Source organism: Ictalurus furcatus, chromosome 5, assembly GCF_023375685.1.
Source record: "Ictalurus furcatus strain D&B chromosome 5, Billie_1.0, whole genome shotgun sequence".
NCBI classification, from domain to species: Eukaryota; Metazoa; Chordata; class Actinopteri; order Siluriformes; family Ictaluridae; genus Ictalurus; species Ictalurus furcatus.
In genome coordinates, this window is record NC_071259.1 from 15,593,315 (window position 1) to 15,615,811 (window position 22,497).

The following is a 22,497-nucleotide window of genomic DNA, read 5'->3' on the forward strand; positions in this document are numbered from 1 at the left end:
TATCACACCTTCAAATCCATGTGTCATGTATCAGGGAAGGAACTCTGGACTCCAGTTCCCAGCAGCCACTGTACCATACTCATCAGTCACATGGCCTCCTGCACCTGTATTCACTTCCTGGTTAACGAGCACACTTATATATAGCCACTGTTTGCACTGCTTCCTTGTCTCATGTCGTTAAACTTTACCTTTGTCGCTGCTGTGGTGGTTTGTCCTTGCCACAGTGTTTTTGTATCTTAGTTGTAGAGTCTTCTGTGGTTTGTTTGTTAATAAATGTTTAAAACTTCCGCACTTGCATCCGTCTCAACTTTGTATGGTGACACCATGAAATTAGAATCAGGTGTTCAGGTGAAGATTGGGTGCCAGTGATTAGAAGCTGCTTAGGGAGTGCAGGTGGAACCTGTCTTATTTATACCCCTCTCATATCTACTTTCTGGTGTTCCCTTTGTTATTGAGGTGTGTGGTGTTATGATGCCAAGATCTGAAGAGTTCTGGAAGGCCTTTAGAAAAAAGGTTGTGGATGGTTATGAGTCTGGCAGGGGATTTAAAAAGATCTCCAAATTATTTGAAAAACATCATTCCACTGTAAGGAAAATAATCTACAGATGTCAAATGATTGCCAATTTGTCTAGGACTGGCTATCCCAGCAAATTCAGCCCAAGAGCAGACCTTCTGATGCAAAAAGAAGTCTCCAAGAACTCCAAAATTTAATTACAGGATCTGTCTTGCAACTGTTGGTGTCAAAGGGCATGCCTCTACAATCAGAAAGAGATTGCACCAATTTGACCTGCATGGGAAGTGTGCCATGAAAAATTTTGCAAAACTACAGTTTGCCAATGAGTACATAGGCAAAGACCAGGTCTTTTGGAATAATGTGCTCTGGACAGATGAATCAAAGAAAGAGTTGTTTGGCCACAGTAACAGCAGACATGTTTGGTGCAGACCAAAGACAGCTTTTCAGGAGAAGCACCTCATACTAACTGAAGCACGGTGTTGGAAATGTTAAGGTTTGGGGTTGCTTTGCTGCCTCAGGGACTGGACAGCTTGCATGCATTGATTCAACTATGAATTCTGCATCATATCAAAGAGTGCTTGAAGATAATGAGAGGCCATCTGGCCAAAAGTTGAACTTTAGCTGAAAGTGGACCTTTCAGTAGGATAATGATCCTAAACACACTAGCAAATCCACCAAGGAATGGCTCAAAAAGAAAAAACAGAGGATTATGGAATGGCCTAGTCAAAGCCCGGATTTGAATCCCATTGAAATGTTGTGGGGGGATTTGAAAAAGGGAGTACATACAAGAAAACCTTCAAACATAATGCAACTGAAAGAACATTGCATGGAAGAGTAATAAAAAATTTCAGCAAGCTGATGTCAGTGACTGGTGGGCAATTATGCGAAATTACTACAAGAAGTTATTTCAGCTAAAGGGGGCAATACTAGCTTCTGAGGTCAAGGGTGTACTTACTTTTTCCATAGAAGATATATCATATCTATTGATATTTCTGTAGTCTAAATTAGTGAAAAGCTGATTTTCCCTGTGTTTTCGTTCAAGTATATCAACTTTATTGATAAGCACTTTTTCAAAGACGATCAAATGTTTGCTTGTCCAATTATGTAAAAAAGCCAACCATTTCCATGGAGTGTACTTATTTTTTTTCACATGACTGTATCTGAACCTCATACAAATTGATTAGCCTGATCAGAATGCTGATTTTGTGTTTTATGTGATGGGTCAACCTTGCGGTTAACAGATGGCCCCTTCTACTGCATATGCAATTGTTGATGATTTTGGTGTAGTTGAATCTTTTAGACTCCCTTCACATCTGTCAGCACAAGCACCTGAATTGTTTGCACTCACAAGGACATCTTGGCAGAGGGCCATTTTCTCACAGTTTACAATAACAGTGCTTATGCTGTCTCTGTTGCTTATGACACAGGCATGCTTTGGATGAAAACCAATTGCTCATTCTATATTGGTTGCTAATTTATTGGATGCAATTAAACTCCCATTTTCCATTTCTTTGTGTGAATGTAGGGCTCACACTAATAACAGTATAATAACTCACACAAATGATCCTGTTTTTGTATGCAATGTCCAAGCTGATTCAGTAGCAAAAAAGACAGCAATGCACTCTTTCTTTCCAACTTTGCAGTCCCAGTGCACAGTTCTTGAAAATGCTGACTATGATGATATTTGTAATCCTGATGATCTTGCGAAGTTACAGCAATGTGCCACCATGAGGGAACTGCAATGTTGGAAATCTAATTGTATTAAAGATCCCTCAACAGGTCTTTGGTGTGATTCAGATGGACAGCCAGCACTTCCATCTACGTGCTTTCCCTTTTTGGCGAAATTTATACAGTATCTCACAAAAGTGAGTACACCCCTCACATTTTTGTAAATATTTGATTATATCTTTTCATGTGACAACACTGAAGAAATGACACTTTGTTACAATGTAAAGTAGTGAGTGTACAGCTTGTGTAACAGTGTAAATTTGCTGTCCCCTCAAAATAACTCAACACACAGCCATGTCTAAACTGCTGGCAACAAAATTGAGTACACCCCTAAGTGAAAGTGTCCAAATTGGGCCCAATTAGCCATTTTCCCTCCCCGGTGTCATGTGACTTGTTAGTATTACAAGGTCTCAGGTGTGAATGGGGAGCAGGTGTGTTAAATTTGGTGTCATCGCTCTCACACTCCCTCATACTGGTCACTGGAAGTTCAACATGGCACCCCATGGCAAAGAACTCTCTGAGGATCTGAAAAAAAGAATTGTTGCTCTACATAAAGATGGCCTAGGCTATAAGAAGATTGTCAAGACCCTGACACTGAGCTGCAGCACAGTGGCAAAGACCACAGTGGTTTAACAGGACAGGTTCCACTCAGAACAGGCCTCGCCATGGTCGACCAAAGAAGTTGAGTGCTCGTACTCAGCATCATATCCAGAGGTTGTCTTACGGAAATAGACATATGAGTGCTCCCAGCATTGCTGCAGAGGTTGAAGGGGTGGGGGTTCAGCCTGTCAGTGCTCAGACCATTTCATTGCATTAACACCCTGTAAGCATTATCAGTACTGTCTAACTGTGATTGATTTGTTCAGCAAATATCCAGAATCTTTCCCATGAAGGAAGCAGGATGCACAACCAGTAGCAAAGTGTTTGTTAAGAGAATTGATCCCTCATTTTGGTGTCCTGAAAAAAATTTCATCAGACAACGATGGACACTTTGCGAACAAATTAATTCAACATCTGTGAAGTGCATTAGGTATTAATCTAAAAACTCATTGTGCCTTTCATCCCGAATCTGCAGGGGCTGTGGAATATTAATGGAATCAAACCATTAAGCAAAAGTTGTTGAAAGTAATGGTAGAGACAGGCCTTAATTGGGTGCAAGCACTGCCAACTGTCCTTATGTATATCAGGGGCAGACAAAATCGCAAAACAGGATTACGCCCAGTGGAAGTGCTGTGTGGTTTTACACATTGTGGTTTTCCAGAATCCCTAACTTTTCTTCTTACAGGCATGGTGAAGGATCTCTACAGCAAATTGATGGTAATATGATAAAATACATGAGTTGATTATACAAAGTTCTGCAGTCTATCCCTTCACAGGTCAAGGCGGTGTTACCAACAGGTGCTGAGGGTCCACTACACTCCCTGAAAGCGAGTGATTGGATTGTGGTGAAGAGTTAACAAGATGGGACAGACCCTGGCAGGTGATGCTAACGACCCCGTCTGCTGTCCAAGTCGCCGAGAGAGAGTCGTGGATTCATGCCTCACACTGCAGGAAGATTGATCATTCTTGTCTAACTGACAACAACCAGTGAAAGCTCAAGAGTGCTCCAGCACCGAGGACAACCGACAAGGGAGTAAAGATCAAGAGCATCCCCACACTGAGGGGGACCAATTCCGCAATCGAAAGGAAGAATTTGGGTTCCTGAATTTCACTGCATATTCACACCAATTATTTTTCTTGCCTATTCTTATGTTCCATTTCAGTTGACTGACGAACTAATTATTTTCTGATTTTACTTTCCATGCTTATAGAAATTGTAGTGAAAAGAAGCAAAAGCCTAGATCGAATGTACAGGATCAGTTGATATCATTGTTTAACATTTTTGCATACAAGGTGGTCCAAGCCGAACTATTATAGTGATCAGATTTAAAGCACCACTGTAAGTCGAGTAATGTTAGAAATTATTCTTAGTGCATGCATGTACTACTCTGTTATCCATATCTGCCATATCAATATTGGTATTCGTATGAAATTACATGTGTGGATATTCATATGTCCAGAGTAGGGAATATGGAAAGTTATTTAATTTCATGTTCTTTTTTTTATGAGTTAATTATTTATCTATTAGCTGTTTCTTCATTATACTTTGTTAATTCTTCATTATACCCCATAGATACAGCACTTTTATGGGTGCCAAGAAGTCTAGTGAATCTGTCCATTATATTTAGACTTGTGTAAGGAAGCAGGAAGATGTTGTTGAAGGTCTAGATTAAGGTGCAGAGAGAGAGAGAGAGAGAGTGCTACTCCCTGAAAAAAGATTCAAAACACCTTGTTATGTATAATGAATAGAAGGAGCAGGCAGTCTTGAGGTGAAGATGAAGTTACTCCCGTCAGCAGTTCTCTCAGTTGCTGTGATTCTAGGTTTATATCATATACAGTGTGGGAAATAAATATTGGACGCGTCAACATTTTTTTCAGTAAATATTTTTCCTATGAGGCTATACACATTACATTTTTACCAGACATCAGTATTAACTCAAGAAATCTGGAAATATAAAGAATTCACAACATTAAAGTCACAAATAAAGTTATGTGTAATAAAGTGGAATGATACAGGAAAAAAGTATTGGACACAATAACTGAAATTTATTTAATACTTCGTGGAGAAGCCTTTGTTTGTAATGACAGCTTCAAGATGGTTCCTGTATGAAGAAATTAATGGGCCGCAGTATTCAAGTGTGATTTTGGCCCATTCTTCTAAACATATTGTCTTTAAATCTTGTTCAATTGGATTCAAGTCAGGTGATTGACTGGGCCATTCTAACATCTTGATTTTTTTTCTCTGAAACCAATTGAAAGTTTCCTTTGCTGTATGCTTTGGATTGTTGTCCTGCTGGAAGGTCCACACACATCTCATCTTCATCATCCTGGTGGATAGCAGCAGATTCTTCTCAAGAATCTCCCGGTAAAGGGCTCCATTTATTGTTCCTTCAATTATATGAAGTCTGCTAGTACCATGCAATGAAAAACAGCCTCACACCATGATACTTCCACCTCCAAACTTCACTGTTGGTATAGTGTTTTAAGAGTGATATGCCGTGCCATTTCTTCTCCAAACATGGTATGTATATGACAGCCAAAAAGTTAAATTTTGCTCTCGTCTGATCAGACTACACTCTCCCAGAATTTCACAGGCTTGTCCAAATTAGTTGTAGCAAACTTTAAACGAGCTTCGACATGCCTTTTCTTTAGTAATGGAGTCTTGCGGGGTGAATGTGAGCAGTGGAGTGCATTGCCTATTGTTTTCTCTGTGATGAAGGCACCTGCTGCCTCCAAGTGTTCATGGAGCTCTTTCCGAGTGGTCCTTGGCTCTTGGCCTACTCTTCTGACTATTCTTCTGACTCCCTGGTCAGAAATCTTGCGAGGAGCTTCTGTGCGTGGCCGGTTGATGACTGAGTGATGTTGCATCCACTTGCAGACAATGGCCCCAATGGTGCTTACTGGAAGATTCAGAAGTTTTATATCCGATTCCATCAATATGTTTTATAACAATTAGGTTGTGAAGGTCTTGGGAGAGTTCTTTGCTTTTACTAATCATGAGATGTTTCTTGTGTGACACCTTGGTAACGAAAAGCCTTTTTTATCATTTACTAACCCAGCTGATATTAATTTGCACAGATAGGGGGTATAATTACTTACGGATTTCAGCTGGTTCCTTGCCTTACCTTGCCTTGAAGAACTGCTTTTTCTTAGCATGTTCAATACTTTTGTCATTCCACTTTATTACACATAACTTTATTTATGGACTTTATTGTTGTGAATTCTTTATATTTCTGTATATTGGCATATAAAGATGCTAATAATTTATAATCTGAATTAAGCAGTATAACTGGTCGCCAATTATCTAAATGCAAAATATCTTTATTAGGTTTTAGAATTAACATATTTAGGCCCTGTTTCAAAGCCTCTGTACACATCAATAAGCGATTTTCGTGACATGTCAGACTTAAACCAAGTAAAGTAAAAAGAACTGTCTTTATGAATTAATCTGTAAACATCTACCAATAAAATATTAGAATAAATATCACTAACTATTGTATTAAGTAGAAATCGATAAAAACTTAAATCAGCAGCCTCATTAAAGTTCCCACCAAAAATTACTGAAGCAGAAGGATACTTGAACTTTAGAAATACTATTTTGGAACAGAAAAAAATCTTCTACTTCTTCTTCTACTGCTTCTTCTTCTTCTCAGGGGCTGAGCACCAACAGTGCAAGGCACATTGTTCTTCTACGGATTCAGCTTATTATTATTATTATTCTGGTGAGGTTGTCTATGGCAGCCCATAGAACCGTGTGGTAAAAAGTTGTGAAATTTGGCACACAACTTCAGGACGCATTCAGCTACAAATACACCAAATCAGGGCCCCAAGCTTCCAAACCTCTAGCACCACAAACAGGTAAAAGTTTGGCCAAATTTCAAAGTATGTTTATGCCCATAACTTTTGAACCGTGTGGCCAAAATTTAAATCCCTAGATTCCTTGGATCATGCTCAGTTCAATCGACCCTATGGCGCCAATTTCCAGTTAGAAAAATTTAGATTTTCTGCCATCTTGGATTTAGTTTTTTCACTACTCCTCCCACAAAATATGTCCAAATGTAACCAAATCTGGCTCACAACATCTTCAGACCAATCTGCACAAAAGTTATCAAATAGAATTTTGATTTTCAAAATCATTCACTTGTAACAAGCCAACAAATCTGGCTATGAAATCACAAAACAGGAAGTGACACTGTGTCTCATCAATGACTTTAGCATTTTCATGAAAGCTGAGCCACCTTTCCACTGCATGGTAGGCTCGACTCGACTCAAACCGCTTTACTTTTCTGAGCTTGCTTTTCCACTGCTGGTTAGTGCCACCTCAACATGGGTGACATACCTGAAATAAAATGATCACTGCTAATAAATCCTTCCGCCTACACACATAAACAAGGTATCATTTGAAGATTCAAAATTACCCAGACTGATTTATATATATATATGTGTATGTGTGTGTATATGTGTATGTGTGTGTGTGTGTGTATATATATATATATATATATATATATATATATATATATATATATATATATATATGTATGTATATATGTAAATTTTATCTAACTTTAATGAATGAGTAGCAACACAACGCAGCTAAAGTCAGGCCATATTCTAGTTCAAAACTGATGAGAACTTCATGACACATTTAATAAGATTATGTTTTGACGACACTGAAATGCAAGCATATATTTGATCCACGATACTTTCTGTTGCTTTCTATACTAAATAGCATGGTTTGTTTCTTTTTCTCTTCCCTGCAAATGTTCCAATCTCTGCTCAATGATAATCCGCTGATAGTCCATTGTATTTATTTTGCACCCCACATATATTTGCATATAAGTATTCTTGACTTCTTATTCAAATAGCTAAGTGCCCCATTATTGCATCATGGTATTATCATATTGACTACAAAAAAAGACTATTCATAGTAAACACCATCAATTTGCAGGAAAATTAACATTAACATTAACATTAAACAAGACTGTTTTTCCCTCTCTTTCTCAACTCCTAAAAGTATATACCATATCTACAGTTGAATGGTCATTTTAAGTTAAAACTTGTGAAATCCAGACTTTGAAGTCTATGTAATGAAGACAGTCTCTCTGACCTGCATAACTACAGGTGATCTATTTATTAAATAATTACATGTTTAAATACTGTCAAAAAAAACCATTTGGTTATGTACATTAAAGTAATCATTCTTTTTTTTTTTTTTTTTAAATTTTAAGTGCCGTTTTTGGTCCTTTCCCGATGCCCCAGCAGAGGTCTGTGCACACCATTGTATGTTATACTAGTATAACGAACTTCAAAAGTTTAATTTATGAGTAGGTTTTTGTGCGACGCCTAGATTATCATTATAAATGAGTGAGAAACCTCCTCCTCTGCCATTTAGATGGGGCTGATGTATATAAATGTACCCAGGAGGACTGGCTTCATTTAATGCTATATACTCATTTGGTTTAATCCATATTTCTGTTAAACACATTATATTAAACTCCTGATCAGTAATGGTTATATTAACAATAAGTGCTTTAGGTACAAGAGATCTAATATTTAATAGTCCTAGCTTCAGTTCATAGGTGTTGGCTGTGCATTCTGTATGATCTATTTTATGCTCATTAGGTTACTAAAACAAACTTCCTGAATATTTCTACACTGTAGTTTAGCTCAGGGAACAAACACAGTCTCAATATTGTGGAACCTAGGTGACGACTAGTGCGGCTAGCAGACTTTTGGTTTAGCATGTTTGTTTACTCCTTGGCCTTGGCTCTGGACTGTCACCGATTAACTAGGCCTGTTCTGAGACTGTATGCTATGCTGCAAGAAATGAGAGCAGCACCTTCCTGAGTGGGCTAGATACCGCCCCGACCTAACAAGCCAGCCTTGCCCTCAAAACTACCCCAATTATCTTTAAAGCTCACATTGTTTTCGGAGCACCACCTGGACATCGCCAGCAGTTCAGAGACCATAACCTGCTGTACTTAAATGCCTAAAACTCATGAAGGGAATGAAAAAAACATGAAATTGGCTCTAACTATGGAAACGTTGGTCCTATTGACTTAAAAATTTGCATGTATTGTCTTTGTCAAAGGTTTTGATGACAGTCACGTATTTCAAAATACATGGCCCACCATTAGCCAATTAAATTTCAGCAGCTTAACAAGGTTAACAAAGGCTGATCGGAATGAAACTTGGTGTACTTGCTTGACTTATGGCCCCAGATGTGTATCAAAAATTTGAAACTAATCAGCACATGTTTTTCATGCACATAAATGTTATATATTGCAAGAACTCCTACCATTTGATGGCGCTCCTCATTCTGAATAACTTTGCCTCAAGAACCATTTGAGTCAGTCAAACTTTCATTCACTAAATTTTTTTTTAAATATTTGCAATTAATTAAAAAACATACTTTTGCAAATGAGTCCTAGGTTTTTTTGCTCAACCAAAATCAACCCCAGTGCAGGACAATTGTTTGAATTCCTTAGATCAATAATTACCATAAAAATAAACTTTTGATTAACTCTCATGACAGCTCGTCAAAATGGCAAAGCAGTAGCGGGGGGGTGGGGGGGGGGTTGCAGGAAAACTATTATTTTAAACGATTGTACACAGAAGTTCACAGAGAAGCCACTGGAAGATTTTTGGAAATCCGTGCACGCCAAATACCAAGAACTGAGTGACATGGCATTGAAAAAAACTCCTCCATTCTCAGGTTAAGAACCACTGCTTTAGCCTGCTGTCATGCACCCAGTCTGCTTATATTATATGGATCATGCTGAAAACAATGATACCAAATGTGCCTTGATCTGCAAAACACTTTCCGCCATTGTGATTTTTTTTTTAAAATACTTTTGCAAACTCATCCTAGACTTTTCACCAGTACGTCACAAAATTTTGCTCAGATCATCTTCACACAATGAACCCCAAAAAGATTTTTGATAGACCAAACTGATCAATTTATAACTCGCCAACAAATATGGCAATCATGCCAAAATGAATGAGAGTGTATATCTCCACAATGCTTTGGCATATTGACAGAAAACTCTGTGTGTCTTATTATAACTTGACCAGTCATGAGCAGTTTCGAAACTTACTGGTCACAAGATATGAAAAATTGCTCTTTTTGCTTATAATTTCTATATAATTGTTGTAAATTCACTGATGTGATATCTTAAGTTTCAATGAGGCATACCAGTCAAATTGTACCCAGTTTTACTGTGTCGGCCATTTTAGGCATTGGCCATTTTGAATCGTGTGTTAAGATGCTGTACTTCAAATCGGCCACCGCTATCAGGCTTTACATGTGTGTAAATGATTGCATCTTATGCAATGTTTCACACACACATGTTATTCATATAATATATTAGACAGTCCATACAGGATTTTGCAGTTTCTTTGTGATTGTTGTGGCCAAAAATGCTTGCTTTTGCAGTGGATGTAAGGTTATATCTCTGCAACGCTTTGATGTATTGATATGTGTTGCTTATAACCAGGGGCATTAGCTGGACTGTTAATCATCTGGGGCTGAGCCCAGATTCTTCTCCATCAAAAAACTTTTTAAAATTTACTTATATATAGACTGTTTCCATGCATTTTTTTCTTGTTTGTGAGGGCTAATTGTTTAAAAAATGTGAAAACTGGACAAAAAGTTGGATTTACCATAAAACTTGTCTCAGGAGTTATCACTTTTGCAGGACTACCAGACAGATAAAATATTAAACATTTTGGTTATCTAACACGAGACTAAGCTAGATTGGTGTTGCTAGCCAAGGGGAGGCACAACTAAGCTATCATTGGAATTGTGTAGCTGGCACAGTGCCATGCAAAGTACGTTAGCTGTCCTTATGCTCTGCTCATATCATGTTCACATAACTTGGAACTCATATAGACATTTACACACCTTGTTTTCCTGGCTCAAAATGAGATGTTATTGTTTTAGTTTAAACCCTTTTACTGGTCAAAAAAAGTAACAACAAACAAACAAAAAAACATTTACCTCATGCTAACTGACTGTGTGAGCTAGTGTTTAGCAGAATTGAGACCTGTCAGCCAATAAGACATGAGTATTTCAGCATATTTTCCTCTAAACCCTGTCTGATTGGTCTTTGAAGCCGTTCACTGAAGACAAAATACAACACTCCATTCACTGAAGATACAAAATTACAACACTGCTGTCTTCTTTTACTGATGTTCAGTTATGTAGTGACAAACTGCTCCAAGTGGAGAATTATTTGGGGTTAAAGAAATAAATCTTCAGGGCTACAGCCCCGAATGCCCAAGCAAGGTTATGCCCCTGCTTATAACTTCTGTATAATTTGTCCTAAAATCATGGAAGTGGTATCTTTAGATTCAGTGAGGCATACGGAGTCAAGTGATACCTAATTTTACTATGTCGGCCATTTTGGGCATCAGCCATTTTGAATTGTTTGTTAAGAGGCTGTATTTTAAATCGACCACTGGGAGGTGCTATCACGTTTTACATGCGTATAAATGGCTGTATAGTTATTTATATAATATATTAGACCTCCTAATACTTAACAACTTTGCCTCAAGAACCACTGGCGACAAATCATTAAATATTTGTGATTATTTAAAAAAAAAAAAAGGAAAAGAAAGAAAAACCTTTTGTGAACTAGTATTACATATTTCACTCAACCTCGACAAGTACAATTTTCTGGACTCCCTGATTTTGAACTTCATTCTTTGGATTGATATAACAGGGTCATTTAAATATACTGGCATGAAGAAGTATACCCAAAAGCCTATAATTCCTAAACAAAACCTCAGAATTTCATGAAATTAGGTAAACCCATGTATCTTATGATTCCAAAGAAGCATGTACAATTCTATAGAGATCAGGCAATAGCTAGCACTATAACAGTTATAAATTTTAATGAAACCATTATATTTCTATGGTAAATTACTTAAAATAGCTGAAAATGGCCTTATTTCATCTCCAATTGTGCTTACATGCTTGCAAATAATACACATCTTTTTTGGATGTACTTAAAATGCTTGAACCCCAATAATTGCTGCTCGCAGATATATTTCTTTTTCTTCTTCTTCTCTTCTTCTTCTTATTATTCACGGATAATGCTGATCAAACTGTAGGTCAAACAGATGTGAAACGTGATCAGTAGGTAGTACTCCTTTTCACTACTTTGACATGAGAGAAGAGCCTGAGCAGCCTAATAGTGCACCATGTTATATTTTGGCCTGTATCTCATAACCTACGGGTTACATAGTTATTTTTCCTCTGCTACTTATGAACTAATTTATAATTTGGATTTATAACTAGGATTTCTCTCATAAAGTTCTCACGTATTTTGTCAAAAATAAGGCATTCAATAATTAAATAATTCAACATCAGTAATTATCAAAAAAAAAAACCATACTGAGATTTGTAAATAATGTGGCCACCGTATGTCAATCTGTCCCAGAGGGGTGGAGCTTAATTTGCTCAACCAGCTGAATCTCATAATTGAAAGTTGACAAGATTCTGAGGACATGTTCAAAGTTTGGGGTATGGGTTTATAGAGGGCACAGTTTAATTTAGATAACAGTACAGTAAATTTAGATAACGGTACTGCATCTATGTGCTAATCTGTATGGGATTTCTGATGATGTGCTGACTACTTTTATTTTTAAAAATGGCTGCCATTGGCCAGTTACTAGAAGCATCCTCTAGGTCTCTCTGCAACCTCAGGTGAAATGGCCACTGAGAGGAGAGGGCAACTACTCATGTCTTCAATGTTTTGATTATGGAAGTTTCTTTTTAAAAAACATGGGTGGCGTTAAACAAGCAAAAATGCTAATTCCTTGGCTCACTTTACTTTACTTTACTTGTTTAGCGCCACCAACTTACTTAAAGAAAAAAAAGAAAGAAATCTTCATAATATGCAACGGTAATAAGCATATCTTTTGTAAAATATGCAAGATTGCTCATGCTGTGTGAATGTTGGTGGCCTTGACAGTATGTCTGGATGCATCCTGTGCTGACCAGCTACCCACAGTGTTCACCTCTATCTTTAATACATATCTAGTGCAGTGTGTGGGCCCTCCATGCTTTAAGCTGTCCACCACTGCCCCTGTGTCTGAAAACAATGAAGTATCATGCCTGAACAGCTACTGTCCTGTAGCCCTGACATGCAAGGTGATGAAGTGCTTCAAAAGGCTAGTGAAGGATATCTGCTGCTCCCTTCCCAGCTCATTTGACCATCTCCAGTTTACCTACAGATCTAACAGAAATACTGATGACACCATCTGTAATAAATACTGATGACATACCTTTTCCCACTAACTATATTAACAATAGATGGTTAAGGTAGCTGGCTACACCTCATTCATCCTCACTAGTGCCCCATACCCCCCCCAACGCTGTCTCCTGAGAACCCTGCTGTTCTCCATCATTATCCATGACTTTGTGGCCATCCATAGCTCCATCCCCATCATTAAATTTGCTGACAACACAGTGGTGGTCAGTCTGATCATGAACAGTGCTGAACAGGCCTACTCGAAGCAGGTGCCTGATCTAGCTCAGTAGTGCCTGTTCAATAACCTTGTACATCAGAAAGACCAAAGAGATGGTTGTGGACTTTAGGAGACTTTCCTCTTAAGATCTATGGGGCTCCTGTCGAAAGGGTGGCCAACTTAAAATACCTGGAAATGCCCTTGATGGCCCAGAATATCATCAAAGAAATTTCACACCCTAGGCATGGCCTGTTCAACCTGCTGAAGTCAGGTTGGTTAGGCAAATGACTCTGCAGCCACCTAGCATTCACAGAAAGGTTCATGAGGAACTTCTACCTGTAGTCCATTTGGATCTTGAACTGCCATAACATCAGTCAGTTTAGTGCACCTGCATACATACACATCTACTTCAATCCTCTCAATTTTGCACAAAGCACACTGCAAAAAAATCATGCAGATACAAGCCAAGAGTGTCGGGTTAATGTACACATCAAACATTAGAATGAAGAAAAAATGTGATCTCTGTGACTTTAATACTTTATTAATCGTTTATAGTTTATAGCTTTCCTGGTATTTCAAACCAATCTGGCCATTTTCCTCTGACCTCTCAACAACAATGTGTTTCCACACACAGAACTGTCACTCACTCAGTGTTTTTTTGTTTTCTGCACTATTCTAGACTGTTACGTGTGAAAATCCCAGGAGATCAGCAATGTCTGAAATACTCAAGCCAGCCTATCTGGTACCAACAACCATGCCATGTTCAAAGTCACAGGGATAATAAGTTTTCTTCATTCTGATATTTGATGTGAACATTACCCAAAGCTCTTGACCTGTATCTGCATGTGTTTTTGTGTGTTTGTTATTTTTTAATTGTGCCTCTGGCACATGATTTGCTGATTAGATGACGGCATGATAATGGCATTACATTCTTTTTTCCTCTTGTTTACCTTTATTCAATTCTCTATTTTATTACATTCTTTTATTGTATTTTTATTATATTTTGACATATTTTCACAAAATTAGGTGTCATAATACTCAGTAGTCTCAGTAGTCTAAATCTCAATAATGATCAAAAACATGTTATTTGTAAACAATATGGCCACCACATTACAATCATTATACATATACACATATATATATATATATATATATATACACACACATATATATATATATATATATACATACATACATACATATATATATATATATATATATGTATATATATATATATATATATATATATATATATATGTATGTATGTATGTATGTATGTATGTATGTATATATATATGTATGTATGTATGTATGTATGTATATATATATATATATATATGTATGTATGTATGTATATATATATATATGTATATATATATATATGTATGTATGTATGTATGTATATATATATATATATGTATGTATGTATGTATATATATATATATATATATATATATATATATATATATATATATATATATATATATATATATATATATATATATATATATACACACACACACACACACACACACACACACATACATACATACGTTTGCTCACTGACAAAGAAATGATCATTCTATAATTTTAATGGTAGATTTATTTGAACAGTGAGAGACAGAATAACAACAACAAAAAAAATCCAGAAAAACGCATGTCAAAAATGTTATAAATTGATTTGCATTTTAATGAGGGAAATATGTATTTGACCCCTCTGCAAAACATGACTTAGTACTTGGTGGCAAAACCCTTGTTGGCAATCACAGAGGTCAGACGTTTCTTGTAGTTGGCCACCAGGTTTGCACACATCTCAGGAGGGATTTTGTCCCACTCCTCTTTGCAGATCTTCTCCAAGTCATTAAGGTTTCGAGGCTGACGTTTGGCAACTCGAACCTTCTGCTCCCTCCACAGATTTTCTATGGGATTAAGGTCTGGAGACTGGCTAGGCCACTCCAGGACCTTAATGTGCTTCTTCTTGAGCCACTCCTTTGTTGCCTTGGCCGTGTGCTTTGGGTCATTGTCATGCTGGAATACCCATCCACTACCCATTTTCAATGCCCTGGCTAAGGGAAGGAGGTTCTCACCCAAGATTTGACGGTACATGGCCCCGTCCATCGTCCCTTTGATGCGGTGAAGTTGTCCTGTCCCCTTAGCAGAAAAACACCCCCAAAGCATAATGTTTCCACCTCCATGTTTGAGGGTGGGGATGGTGTTCTTGGGGTCATAGGCAGCATTCCTCCTCCTCCAAACAAGGCGAGTTGAGTTGATGCCAAAGAGCTCCATTTTGGTCTCATCTGACCACAACACTTTCACCCAGTTGTCCTCTGAATCATTCAGATGTTCATTGGCAAACTTCCGACAGGCATGTATACGTGCTTTCTTGAGCAGGGGGACCTTGCGGGCGCTGCAGGATTTCAGTCCTTCACGGCGTAGTGTGTTACCAATTGTTTTCTTGGTGACTATGGTCCCAGCTGCCTTGAGATCATTGACCAGATCCTCCCGTGTGGTTCTGGGCTGATTCCTCACTGTTCTCATGATCATTGCAACTCCACGAGGTGAGATCTTGCATGGAGCCCCAGGCCGAGGGAGATTGACAGTTCTTTTGTGTTTCTTCCATTTGCGAATAATCGCACCAACTGTTGTCACCTTCTCACCAAGCTGCTTGGCAATGGTCTTGTAGCCTATTCCAGACTTGTGTAGGTCTACAATCTTGTCCCTGACATCCTTGGAGAGCTCTTTGGTCTTGGCCATGGTGGAGAGTTTGGAATCTGATTGATTGATTGCTTCTGTGGACAGGTGTCTTTTATACAGGTAACAAGCTGAGATTAGGAGCACTCCCTTTAAGAGTGTGCTCCTAATCTCAGCTCGTTACCTGTATAAAAGACACCTGGGAGCCAGAAATCTTTCTGATTGAGAGGGGGTCAAATACTTATTTCCCTCATTAAAATGCAAATCAATTTGTAACATTTTTGACATGCGTTTTTCTGGATTTTTTTTCACTGTTCAAATAAATCTACCATTAAAATTATAGACTGATCATTTCTTTGTCAGTGGGCAAATGTACAAAATCAGCAGGGGATCAAATACTTTTTTCCCCTCACTGTACATGTACATATATATATATATATATATATATATATATATATATATATATATATATATATATATATATATATATATATATATATATTCCACTTTCACCAGCATCAGTTCTGATCATTACCAAACATTCATTCGTTTTCAGAATTTCAACCCTTTAAATGCCGGTTTCTTTACAAAAATCTTCAAAGCTCAGTAACCTTCTCTGACTCATTTACATGGGGTGGGATTTGTGATTTCCAGTACAATATAATTTCTTTTTCAAACTGTTCACACACACACACAAACCACAACTCTGATATCCATACAAACACACCCACACACTTACAGCGGCATCATTTATTCAGTTGGTCTGCAGTGCTCTATAATACAGCAGAATCAGAAAAAAAGAAAAGCATGTACATGTGCATCTCAAAAAATTAGAATATTGTGGAAAAGTTTATTTTTACCCATAATTTATTTTAAAAAGTGCAACTTTCACATATTCTAGATTCATTACACAAAGTGAAATATTTCAAACCTTTTTTTTTGTTTTAATCTTGATGATTATGGCTTACAGCTCATGAAATCAAAAATCTAGTATCAAAATATTAGAATAAAGAATTTATAATACAGAAATGTTGACCTTCTGAAAAATATATTAATTTATGCACTCAATACTTGGTCGGGCCTCCTTTTGCACATATTACTGCATCAGTTTACATTTACATTTATTTAGATGCTTTTATCCAAAGCGACTTCTAAATGAGGAAATACAAGCAAAGAGATATATCAAGTGGAGAGCAATATAAGTAGTGCTACCCTACAAGATTTCTAATTGAGTTCTAGAGACGCAAAGTGCACAGAGTAGAGGTGTAAGAGCCAGAGTGAGTTTTTACTTTTAAATAATGTAGGGTTGGCATTTTAGGGGTTAGTTAAGTGCTCACAGAAGAGGTGGATCTTTAGCTGTTTTTTGAAAATAGTGACAGATTCTGCGGTCCTGATTGAGGTTGGAAGTTCATTCCACCACTGAGGATCAGTTAGTATGAAGGTTCTGGAAAGGGACCGTGAGCCACGCTGAGTAGGAACTGCTAAGCGTTGGTCGTTAACCAATCGCAGATTGCGTGAGGGAACGTAAACCTGTAGAGGTGTGTGTGTGGGGTGGGGTGGGGGCTGTCTTGTACTTGAGCTTCAAGGCCTCGAATTTGATACGGGCAGCTACAGGAAGCCAGTGGAGGATGATGAAGAGGGTTGTGACATGGGTCCTTTTGGGCTGGTTGAAGACAAGGCCTGCTGCTGCATTCTGAATCATTTGAAGGGGCTTTATGGAGCTGGCTGGGAGGCCAGAGAGTAATGAGTTGCACTACTAGTCCAGTTTTGAGATGACAAGAGCATGGATTAGTAGCTGTGTAGCCTGCTCAGTGAGATAGGGTCTGATTTTCTTCATGTTATACAGAATGAACCTACAGGATTGTGCAGTTGTTGAAATGTAAAGGTCAAGCTGTCATCCAAATTCACCCCAAGGTTCCTGGCTGTCCTGGTTGGCTTGTGTGGTGTGGCATGGTGGCAATCAGCCTGTAGCACTGCTGAGGTGTTATGGAAGCACAGGTTGCTTTGATAGCAGCCTTCAGCTCGTCTGTATTGTTGGATCTGGTGTCTCTCAGATTCTTTATGTGGTTCAGGTCAGGTGAGTTGGCTGGCCAATCAAGCACAGTAATACCAGAAAACCAGTTACTAGTAGTTTTGGCACTGTGGGCAGGTGCCAAGTCCTGCAGGAAAAGGAAATCAGCATCTCCATAAAGCTTGTCAGCAGATGGAAGCATGCAGTGCTCTAAAATCTCCTGGTAGACACTGCATTGACTCTGGACTTGAGAGAAAACACAGTGGACCAACACCAGCAGATGACATGGCACCCCAAATCATCACTGACTGTGGAAACTTCACACTGGACTTCAAGCAACTTGGATTCTGTGCCTCTCCACTCTTCCTCCAGACTCTGGGACCTTGATTTCCAAATGAAATGCAAAATTTACTTTCATCTGAAAATTGATTGTGATTGTGTGTACTGAACCAGACTGAGAGATTAAAGGCTCAGGAAACCTTTGCAGGTGTTTTGAGTTAATTAGCTGATCAGACCTCTTCTCAGGTCAACATTTCCGTATTATAAATTCTTTATTGTAATATTTTGAGATACTGTATTTTTGATTTCTATAAACTGTAAACCATAATCATCAAGATTAAAACAAAAAAAGGCTCGACATTTCACTTGGTGTGTAGTGAATCTAGAATATATAAAAGTTCCACTTTTTGAATTAAATTATGGAAAAAAGTAACGATATTCAAATTTATTTTTAGATGCACCTGTATTTTCCCCATAGGTTAAACCTGAGAAAATAGTACACATTTCAGAAATTGTTTTTTTTTAAAAATCAAATGTTTTAAAACCTTGTCAACAAAATAAAAGCCTATTAACACAGAATGCATGATTTTTTGTTTAAATGTCACGGGGACAAAATTTTACAGTTTGAATAGGTTTCAATGGGGAGATTCAATGGGGAGATCCTTAAGGTCCTGAATGTAACTATTTTGTGTATCTAGTTTAAAATAGATTTATGAAAGCAAATAAGAGTGAAATATTAAAATTCCAATAAAAATACACACCTTTTGCAAAATGTATGCTATTTGCATTAACACAGACAAAATTATAAAAAACAAAAACGATAAAGAGTAAAATGTCCATAAGGACGCACAAGGGTTAAGTCCCCAGATTAACACTATTCAGAGGATTTGATTCATGAAAAAATTTTGCTGAAAACTCAATTGGATAATTTAACCTAACACAATTTCAATCAGAACATTATACATGATCCACCGACAAATTTATTCTGAAATTGCCCCGATACATGGAGTGAACACCAAGGCTACGATTCAACAAAGTGCATGAAAACATCAATGCATTTTATTGATAACAGTATGAATTCAGCCAGTTACTATGACTCAGAACAAAATGACAGTTATGGAAAATAATGTATACTTGCAGTTTGGCATTGGGTAAATAGACACAGTAAATGAAGGGCCACTAAAATAGACTAACAATTTAAACAAAGAAAAATTGAAGCCCTCTTTATGACAAAAAATGCATGCTAAAAGAAAAAGGAGAAAACCGTTAAAACCAGTGTTATAAATAATCTCTGAGGCATATGGACTGTTGAGTCCTCTTGGCACCTAGCTCTCAGAACAACAAGAAGAATGAGATGGGAAAGATCTCTGAATCATCACAGCATCTCCATTAAAAGTGATTTTTATATACATTATGTAAGAAAAGAAGGCCATATGTTTGAAATGCATCCTTATACCAGTGATGAAAATATTTATTCCCAGAGGATAATGCATACAGATAAAGATTGTTAGTTGCTGGTAATCTTGTACATGCATGCCTACATTCACAATACACAAGATCTCTGGATTTTTGGCAAGCAGTCAAGGCTATAATTCTAAAAATACAAGGAGATACCCACCTTTATTTTGGGGGATATTTTGAAACTGGTGTTACATTTCTAACGTTTCATCAATCATAACCCATTCTTTAAAATGTCTCAGTGATACTTAAGACTTTCAGGCACAAAAAGAGAAAAAGGAGAAAAATACATTAGAATATCATAAAACAATACAGCAGTTAACATTGCCCAGAGTTGTCTGCAAAACAGAGAGAAAGACATACTTATCTGTAAACCAATCATATACTGTGTTAAAGGAATATAAATTGCACAGCACTGTCACAGCTATTTAAACAACCCTTGATTTGCTTGAAGTAATCAAAGAGAATAAGTGGTTATTAAAAATATTAAGAGTAAGAAGAATGAGGTCAAGTTATCTAAATACAGTAAAGTATGTTTGAGATGTTGTATTTAGTGATTTCAACACGAATTTAAGGGTAAATAGTTCAATAATGCGTATGCTGCCCTGAATAAAAAGACCAAAAACTTTGGCTTCTCTCATAAAATGAGAGGGATAATTCCATATCTACACAAGTTTACACTCATCACCAACCTACTCTTATTCAATATATTTAGGTGATCATGGCTGGCTTGTTATGGGCTGGTAATTGTTGGCACACCACGAACATCAATCTCCATACAAATGCACATATCAAGTGCTAAACTATTATATTTGGTATAATTCATGTATCATAATTTCTGATAGAAAACAAGGCACTGGGCACAGTAATATAAATGGTTTCTTGCAAATGCTAAATACAATGGACAAACTGTTGACCCGACATCCATTTATTACAAATAATCACATTTGGCACTGTGACATTTTCTATCTCTCAAGACAAAGCATTGTTTCATAGTGAAAAGACTTTCACAGGTCAACCGATCCAAACTTGATCCAAAGCCACACTCCTAAAACAGATTCTTTCACACTCAACCAGTGAGCACATATTTGCACACATTTCCCAAAAACAAATTCAAACCTCTACATTTCTTATCTAAAATCTTTCCTCCCCCTTAACCTAAGGCTTTTGCAACTCCGACTTTGCTGCATATCCAATACACTCAGACAGACAGGCAAGCACACACCATGTCGACTCTGTCTAACTGAAGAGTTTGACAAAGCAACCATGGCAGTATGGTTTGTCGTTCTGCTCCTTGAAGGTGCCCTTGTTGAGCTGCTTGAGGCAGAAGGCACAGACAAAATGCTCAGGATGGAACTTCTTGCCCATGGCCGTGATGCACCGGCCTGTTATGGGCTTCTGGCAGCCGGAGCAGAGAGAGCCACGTCGCTCATGGTAGTGAACCTCACAGTATGGCTGCCCATCATGCTCAAAGAAACTGCCATTCACAAAAGGGGTAAAACACTCCTACAGTACACACACAGGAAACAAAAATCTTGTAAGAATTCAGTACTTCTATTCTACATTAACAACTCAGATTATGGTGTGGTAAGTTTATCATTCATGCATAAAATATACTTCACATTTCAGAGCAGACACATACCCTACAAACAAAGCACTCAGGGTGCCAGAGGCTGTTCAGGGCAGATATATAATTTTCCAGTATGGCCCGGGCACAGCCACCACACTTGGGAGCAAAAAGGTCAAAGTAATCTTTACGGCAATACGCCTTCCCATCTTTCTCATGAAAACCTAAAAAACACACATAGTGAGAGACCTCAGCACTGTTGCAAACTAAACACAGTTGCGTACAGAGGAGAGTACTGCACCAGCAGTAGCTTCTTACCCTCAGGGCCAAAGAAGGCCCCACACTGAGCGCAGAAAAAGTGTTCAGGATGCCATGTCCTATCCAGAGCAGTCACTACTTTCTGCAGATGGGAAGGGCAAACATTTTCTTTGCATCACTTTTCTACATTTATATCATCTGTATCTCATATTCTACATTAAGCACTTCTTTCCAATTATACTAGAATGGTTCTATATAAATCTGTAGAACAGCAATACATTTGATAAATATTTGAGCTCAATGCATTCGAGATTGTAAGAGTGCAGTCTAACGCAAGTGTTCTTACATCCAGAATGGGACCATTGCAGTAGTAGCAGCGAGGAGAGAAGAGGTGATGGTAGTCCCTCTCACAGTATGGCTGTCCATCACGTTCAAAGAAGTTTCTAGAACCGATCTCCTCCTGGCAGTGAGAGCACACAAAATGCTCTGGGTGCCACGTGCGGCCCATGGCGGTAACTACCTGTAGAAGCAGCCACAACATTCTACACTCACTCTCCAGCTAATGTTTCTGTAGTATACTCTGGTAATAGCTTGTGATAATACTCTTTACACTGGTGCTGATCTATCAAGTGACACTTTTTGTTTCCCTTTTTATGACGGAATAAAGAGAACTAACTATGAATTGTCTAATCATGTATATGTATAGCATTTCTCTTGACATCCCTTACAGTCAAAGAAATGGGAGTACCACTGTACTTCTCACCTGGCCAACAATAGGTTTGCAGCAAGCCCCACACACTCCTTTGGCCACAGTCTTTACACCCAGCTTATGCAAGTCAGACTGCAGGCTTCCCAGCATGTTGTCTAGTTTATTGACCTGTGTGTTTGGACCCTTTCCCTGAGCCATGATCTAAATAG

General features: G+C 37.9%; 1 protein-coding gene across 2 annotated transcripts in view; it reads right to left on the reverse strand.

Moving 5' to 3' along the window:
* Positions 1 to 18,404: 18,404 nt before the first annotated feature.
* pxnb (paxillin b) overlaps positions 18,405 to 22,497 on the reverse strand; it is a 48,337-nt gene continuing 44,244 nt past the window's right edge. For both annotated transcript variants that reach the window (XM_053624860.1, XM_053624861.1), the window contains 5 exons: positions 22,343 to 22,489; positions 21,926 to 22,099; positions 21,640 to 21,721; positions 21,397 to 21,545; positions 18,405 to 21,260 (listed from right to left, as the gene is read on the reverse strand). In XM_053624860.1, coding sequence (XP_053480835.1) covers positions 20,994 to 21,260; positions 21,397 to 21,545; positions 21,640 to 21,721; positions 21,926 to 22,099; positions 22,343 to 22,489 — 819 coding nt within the window. In that variant the 3' untranslated portion in view covers positions 18,405 to 20,993. The remainder of the gene's footprint in view (positions 21,261 to 21,396; positions 21,546 to 21,639; positions 21,722 to 21,925; positions 22,100 to 22,342; positions 22,490 to 22,497) is intronic.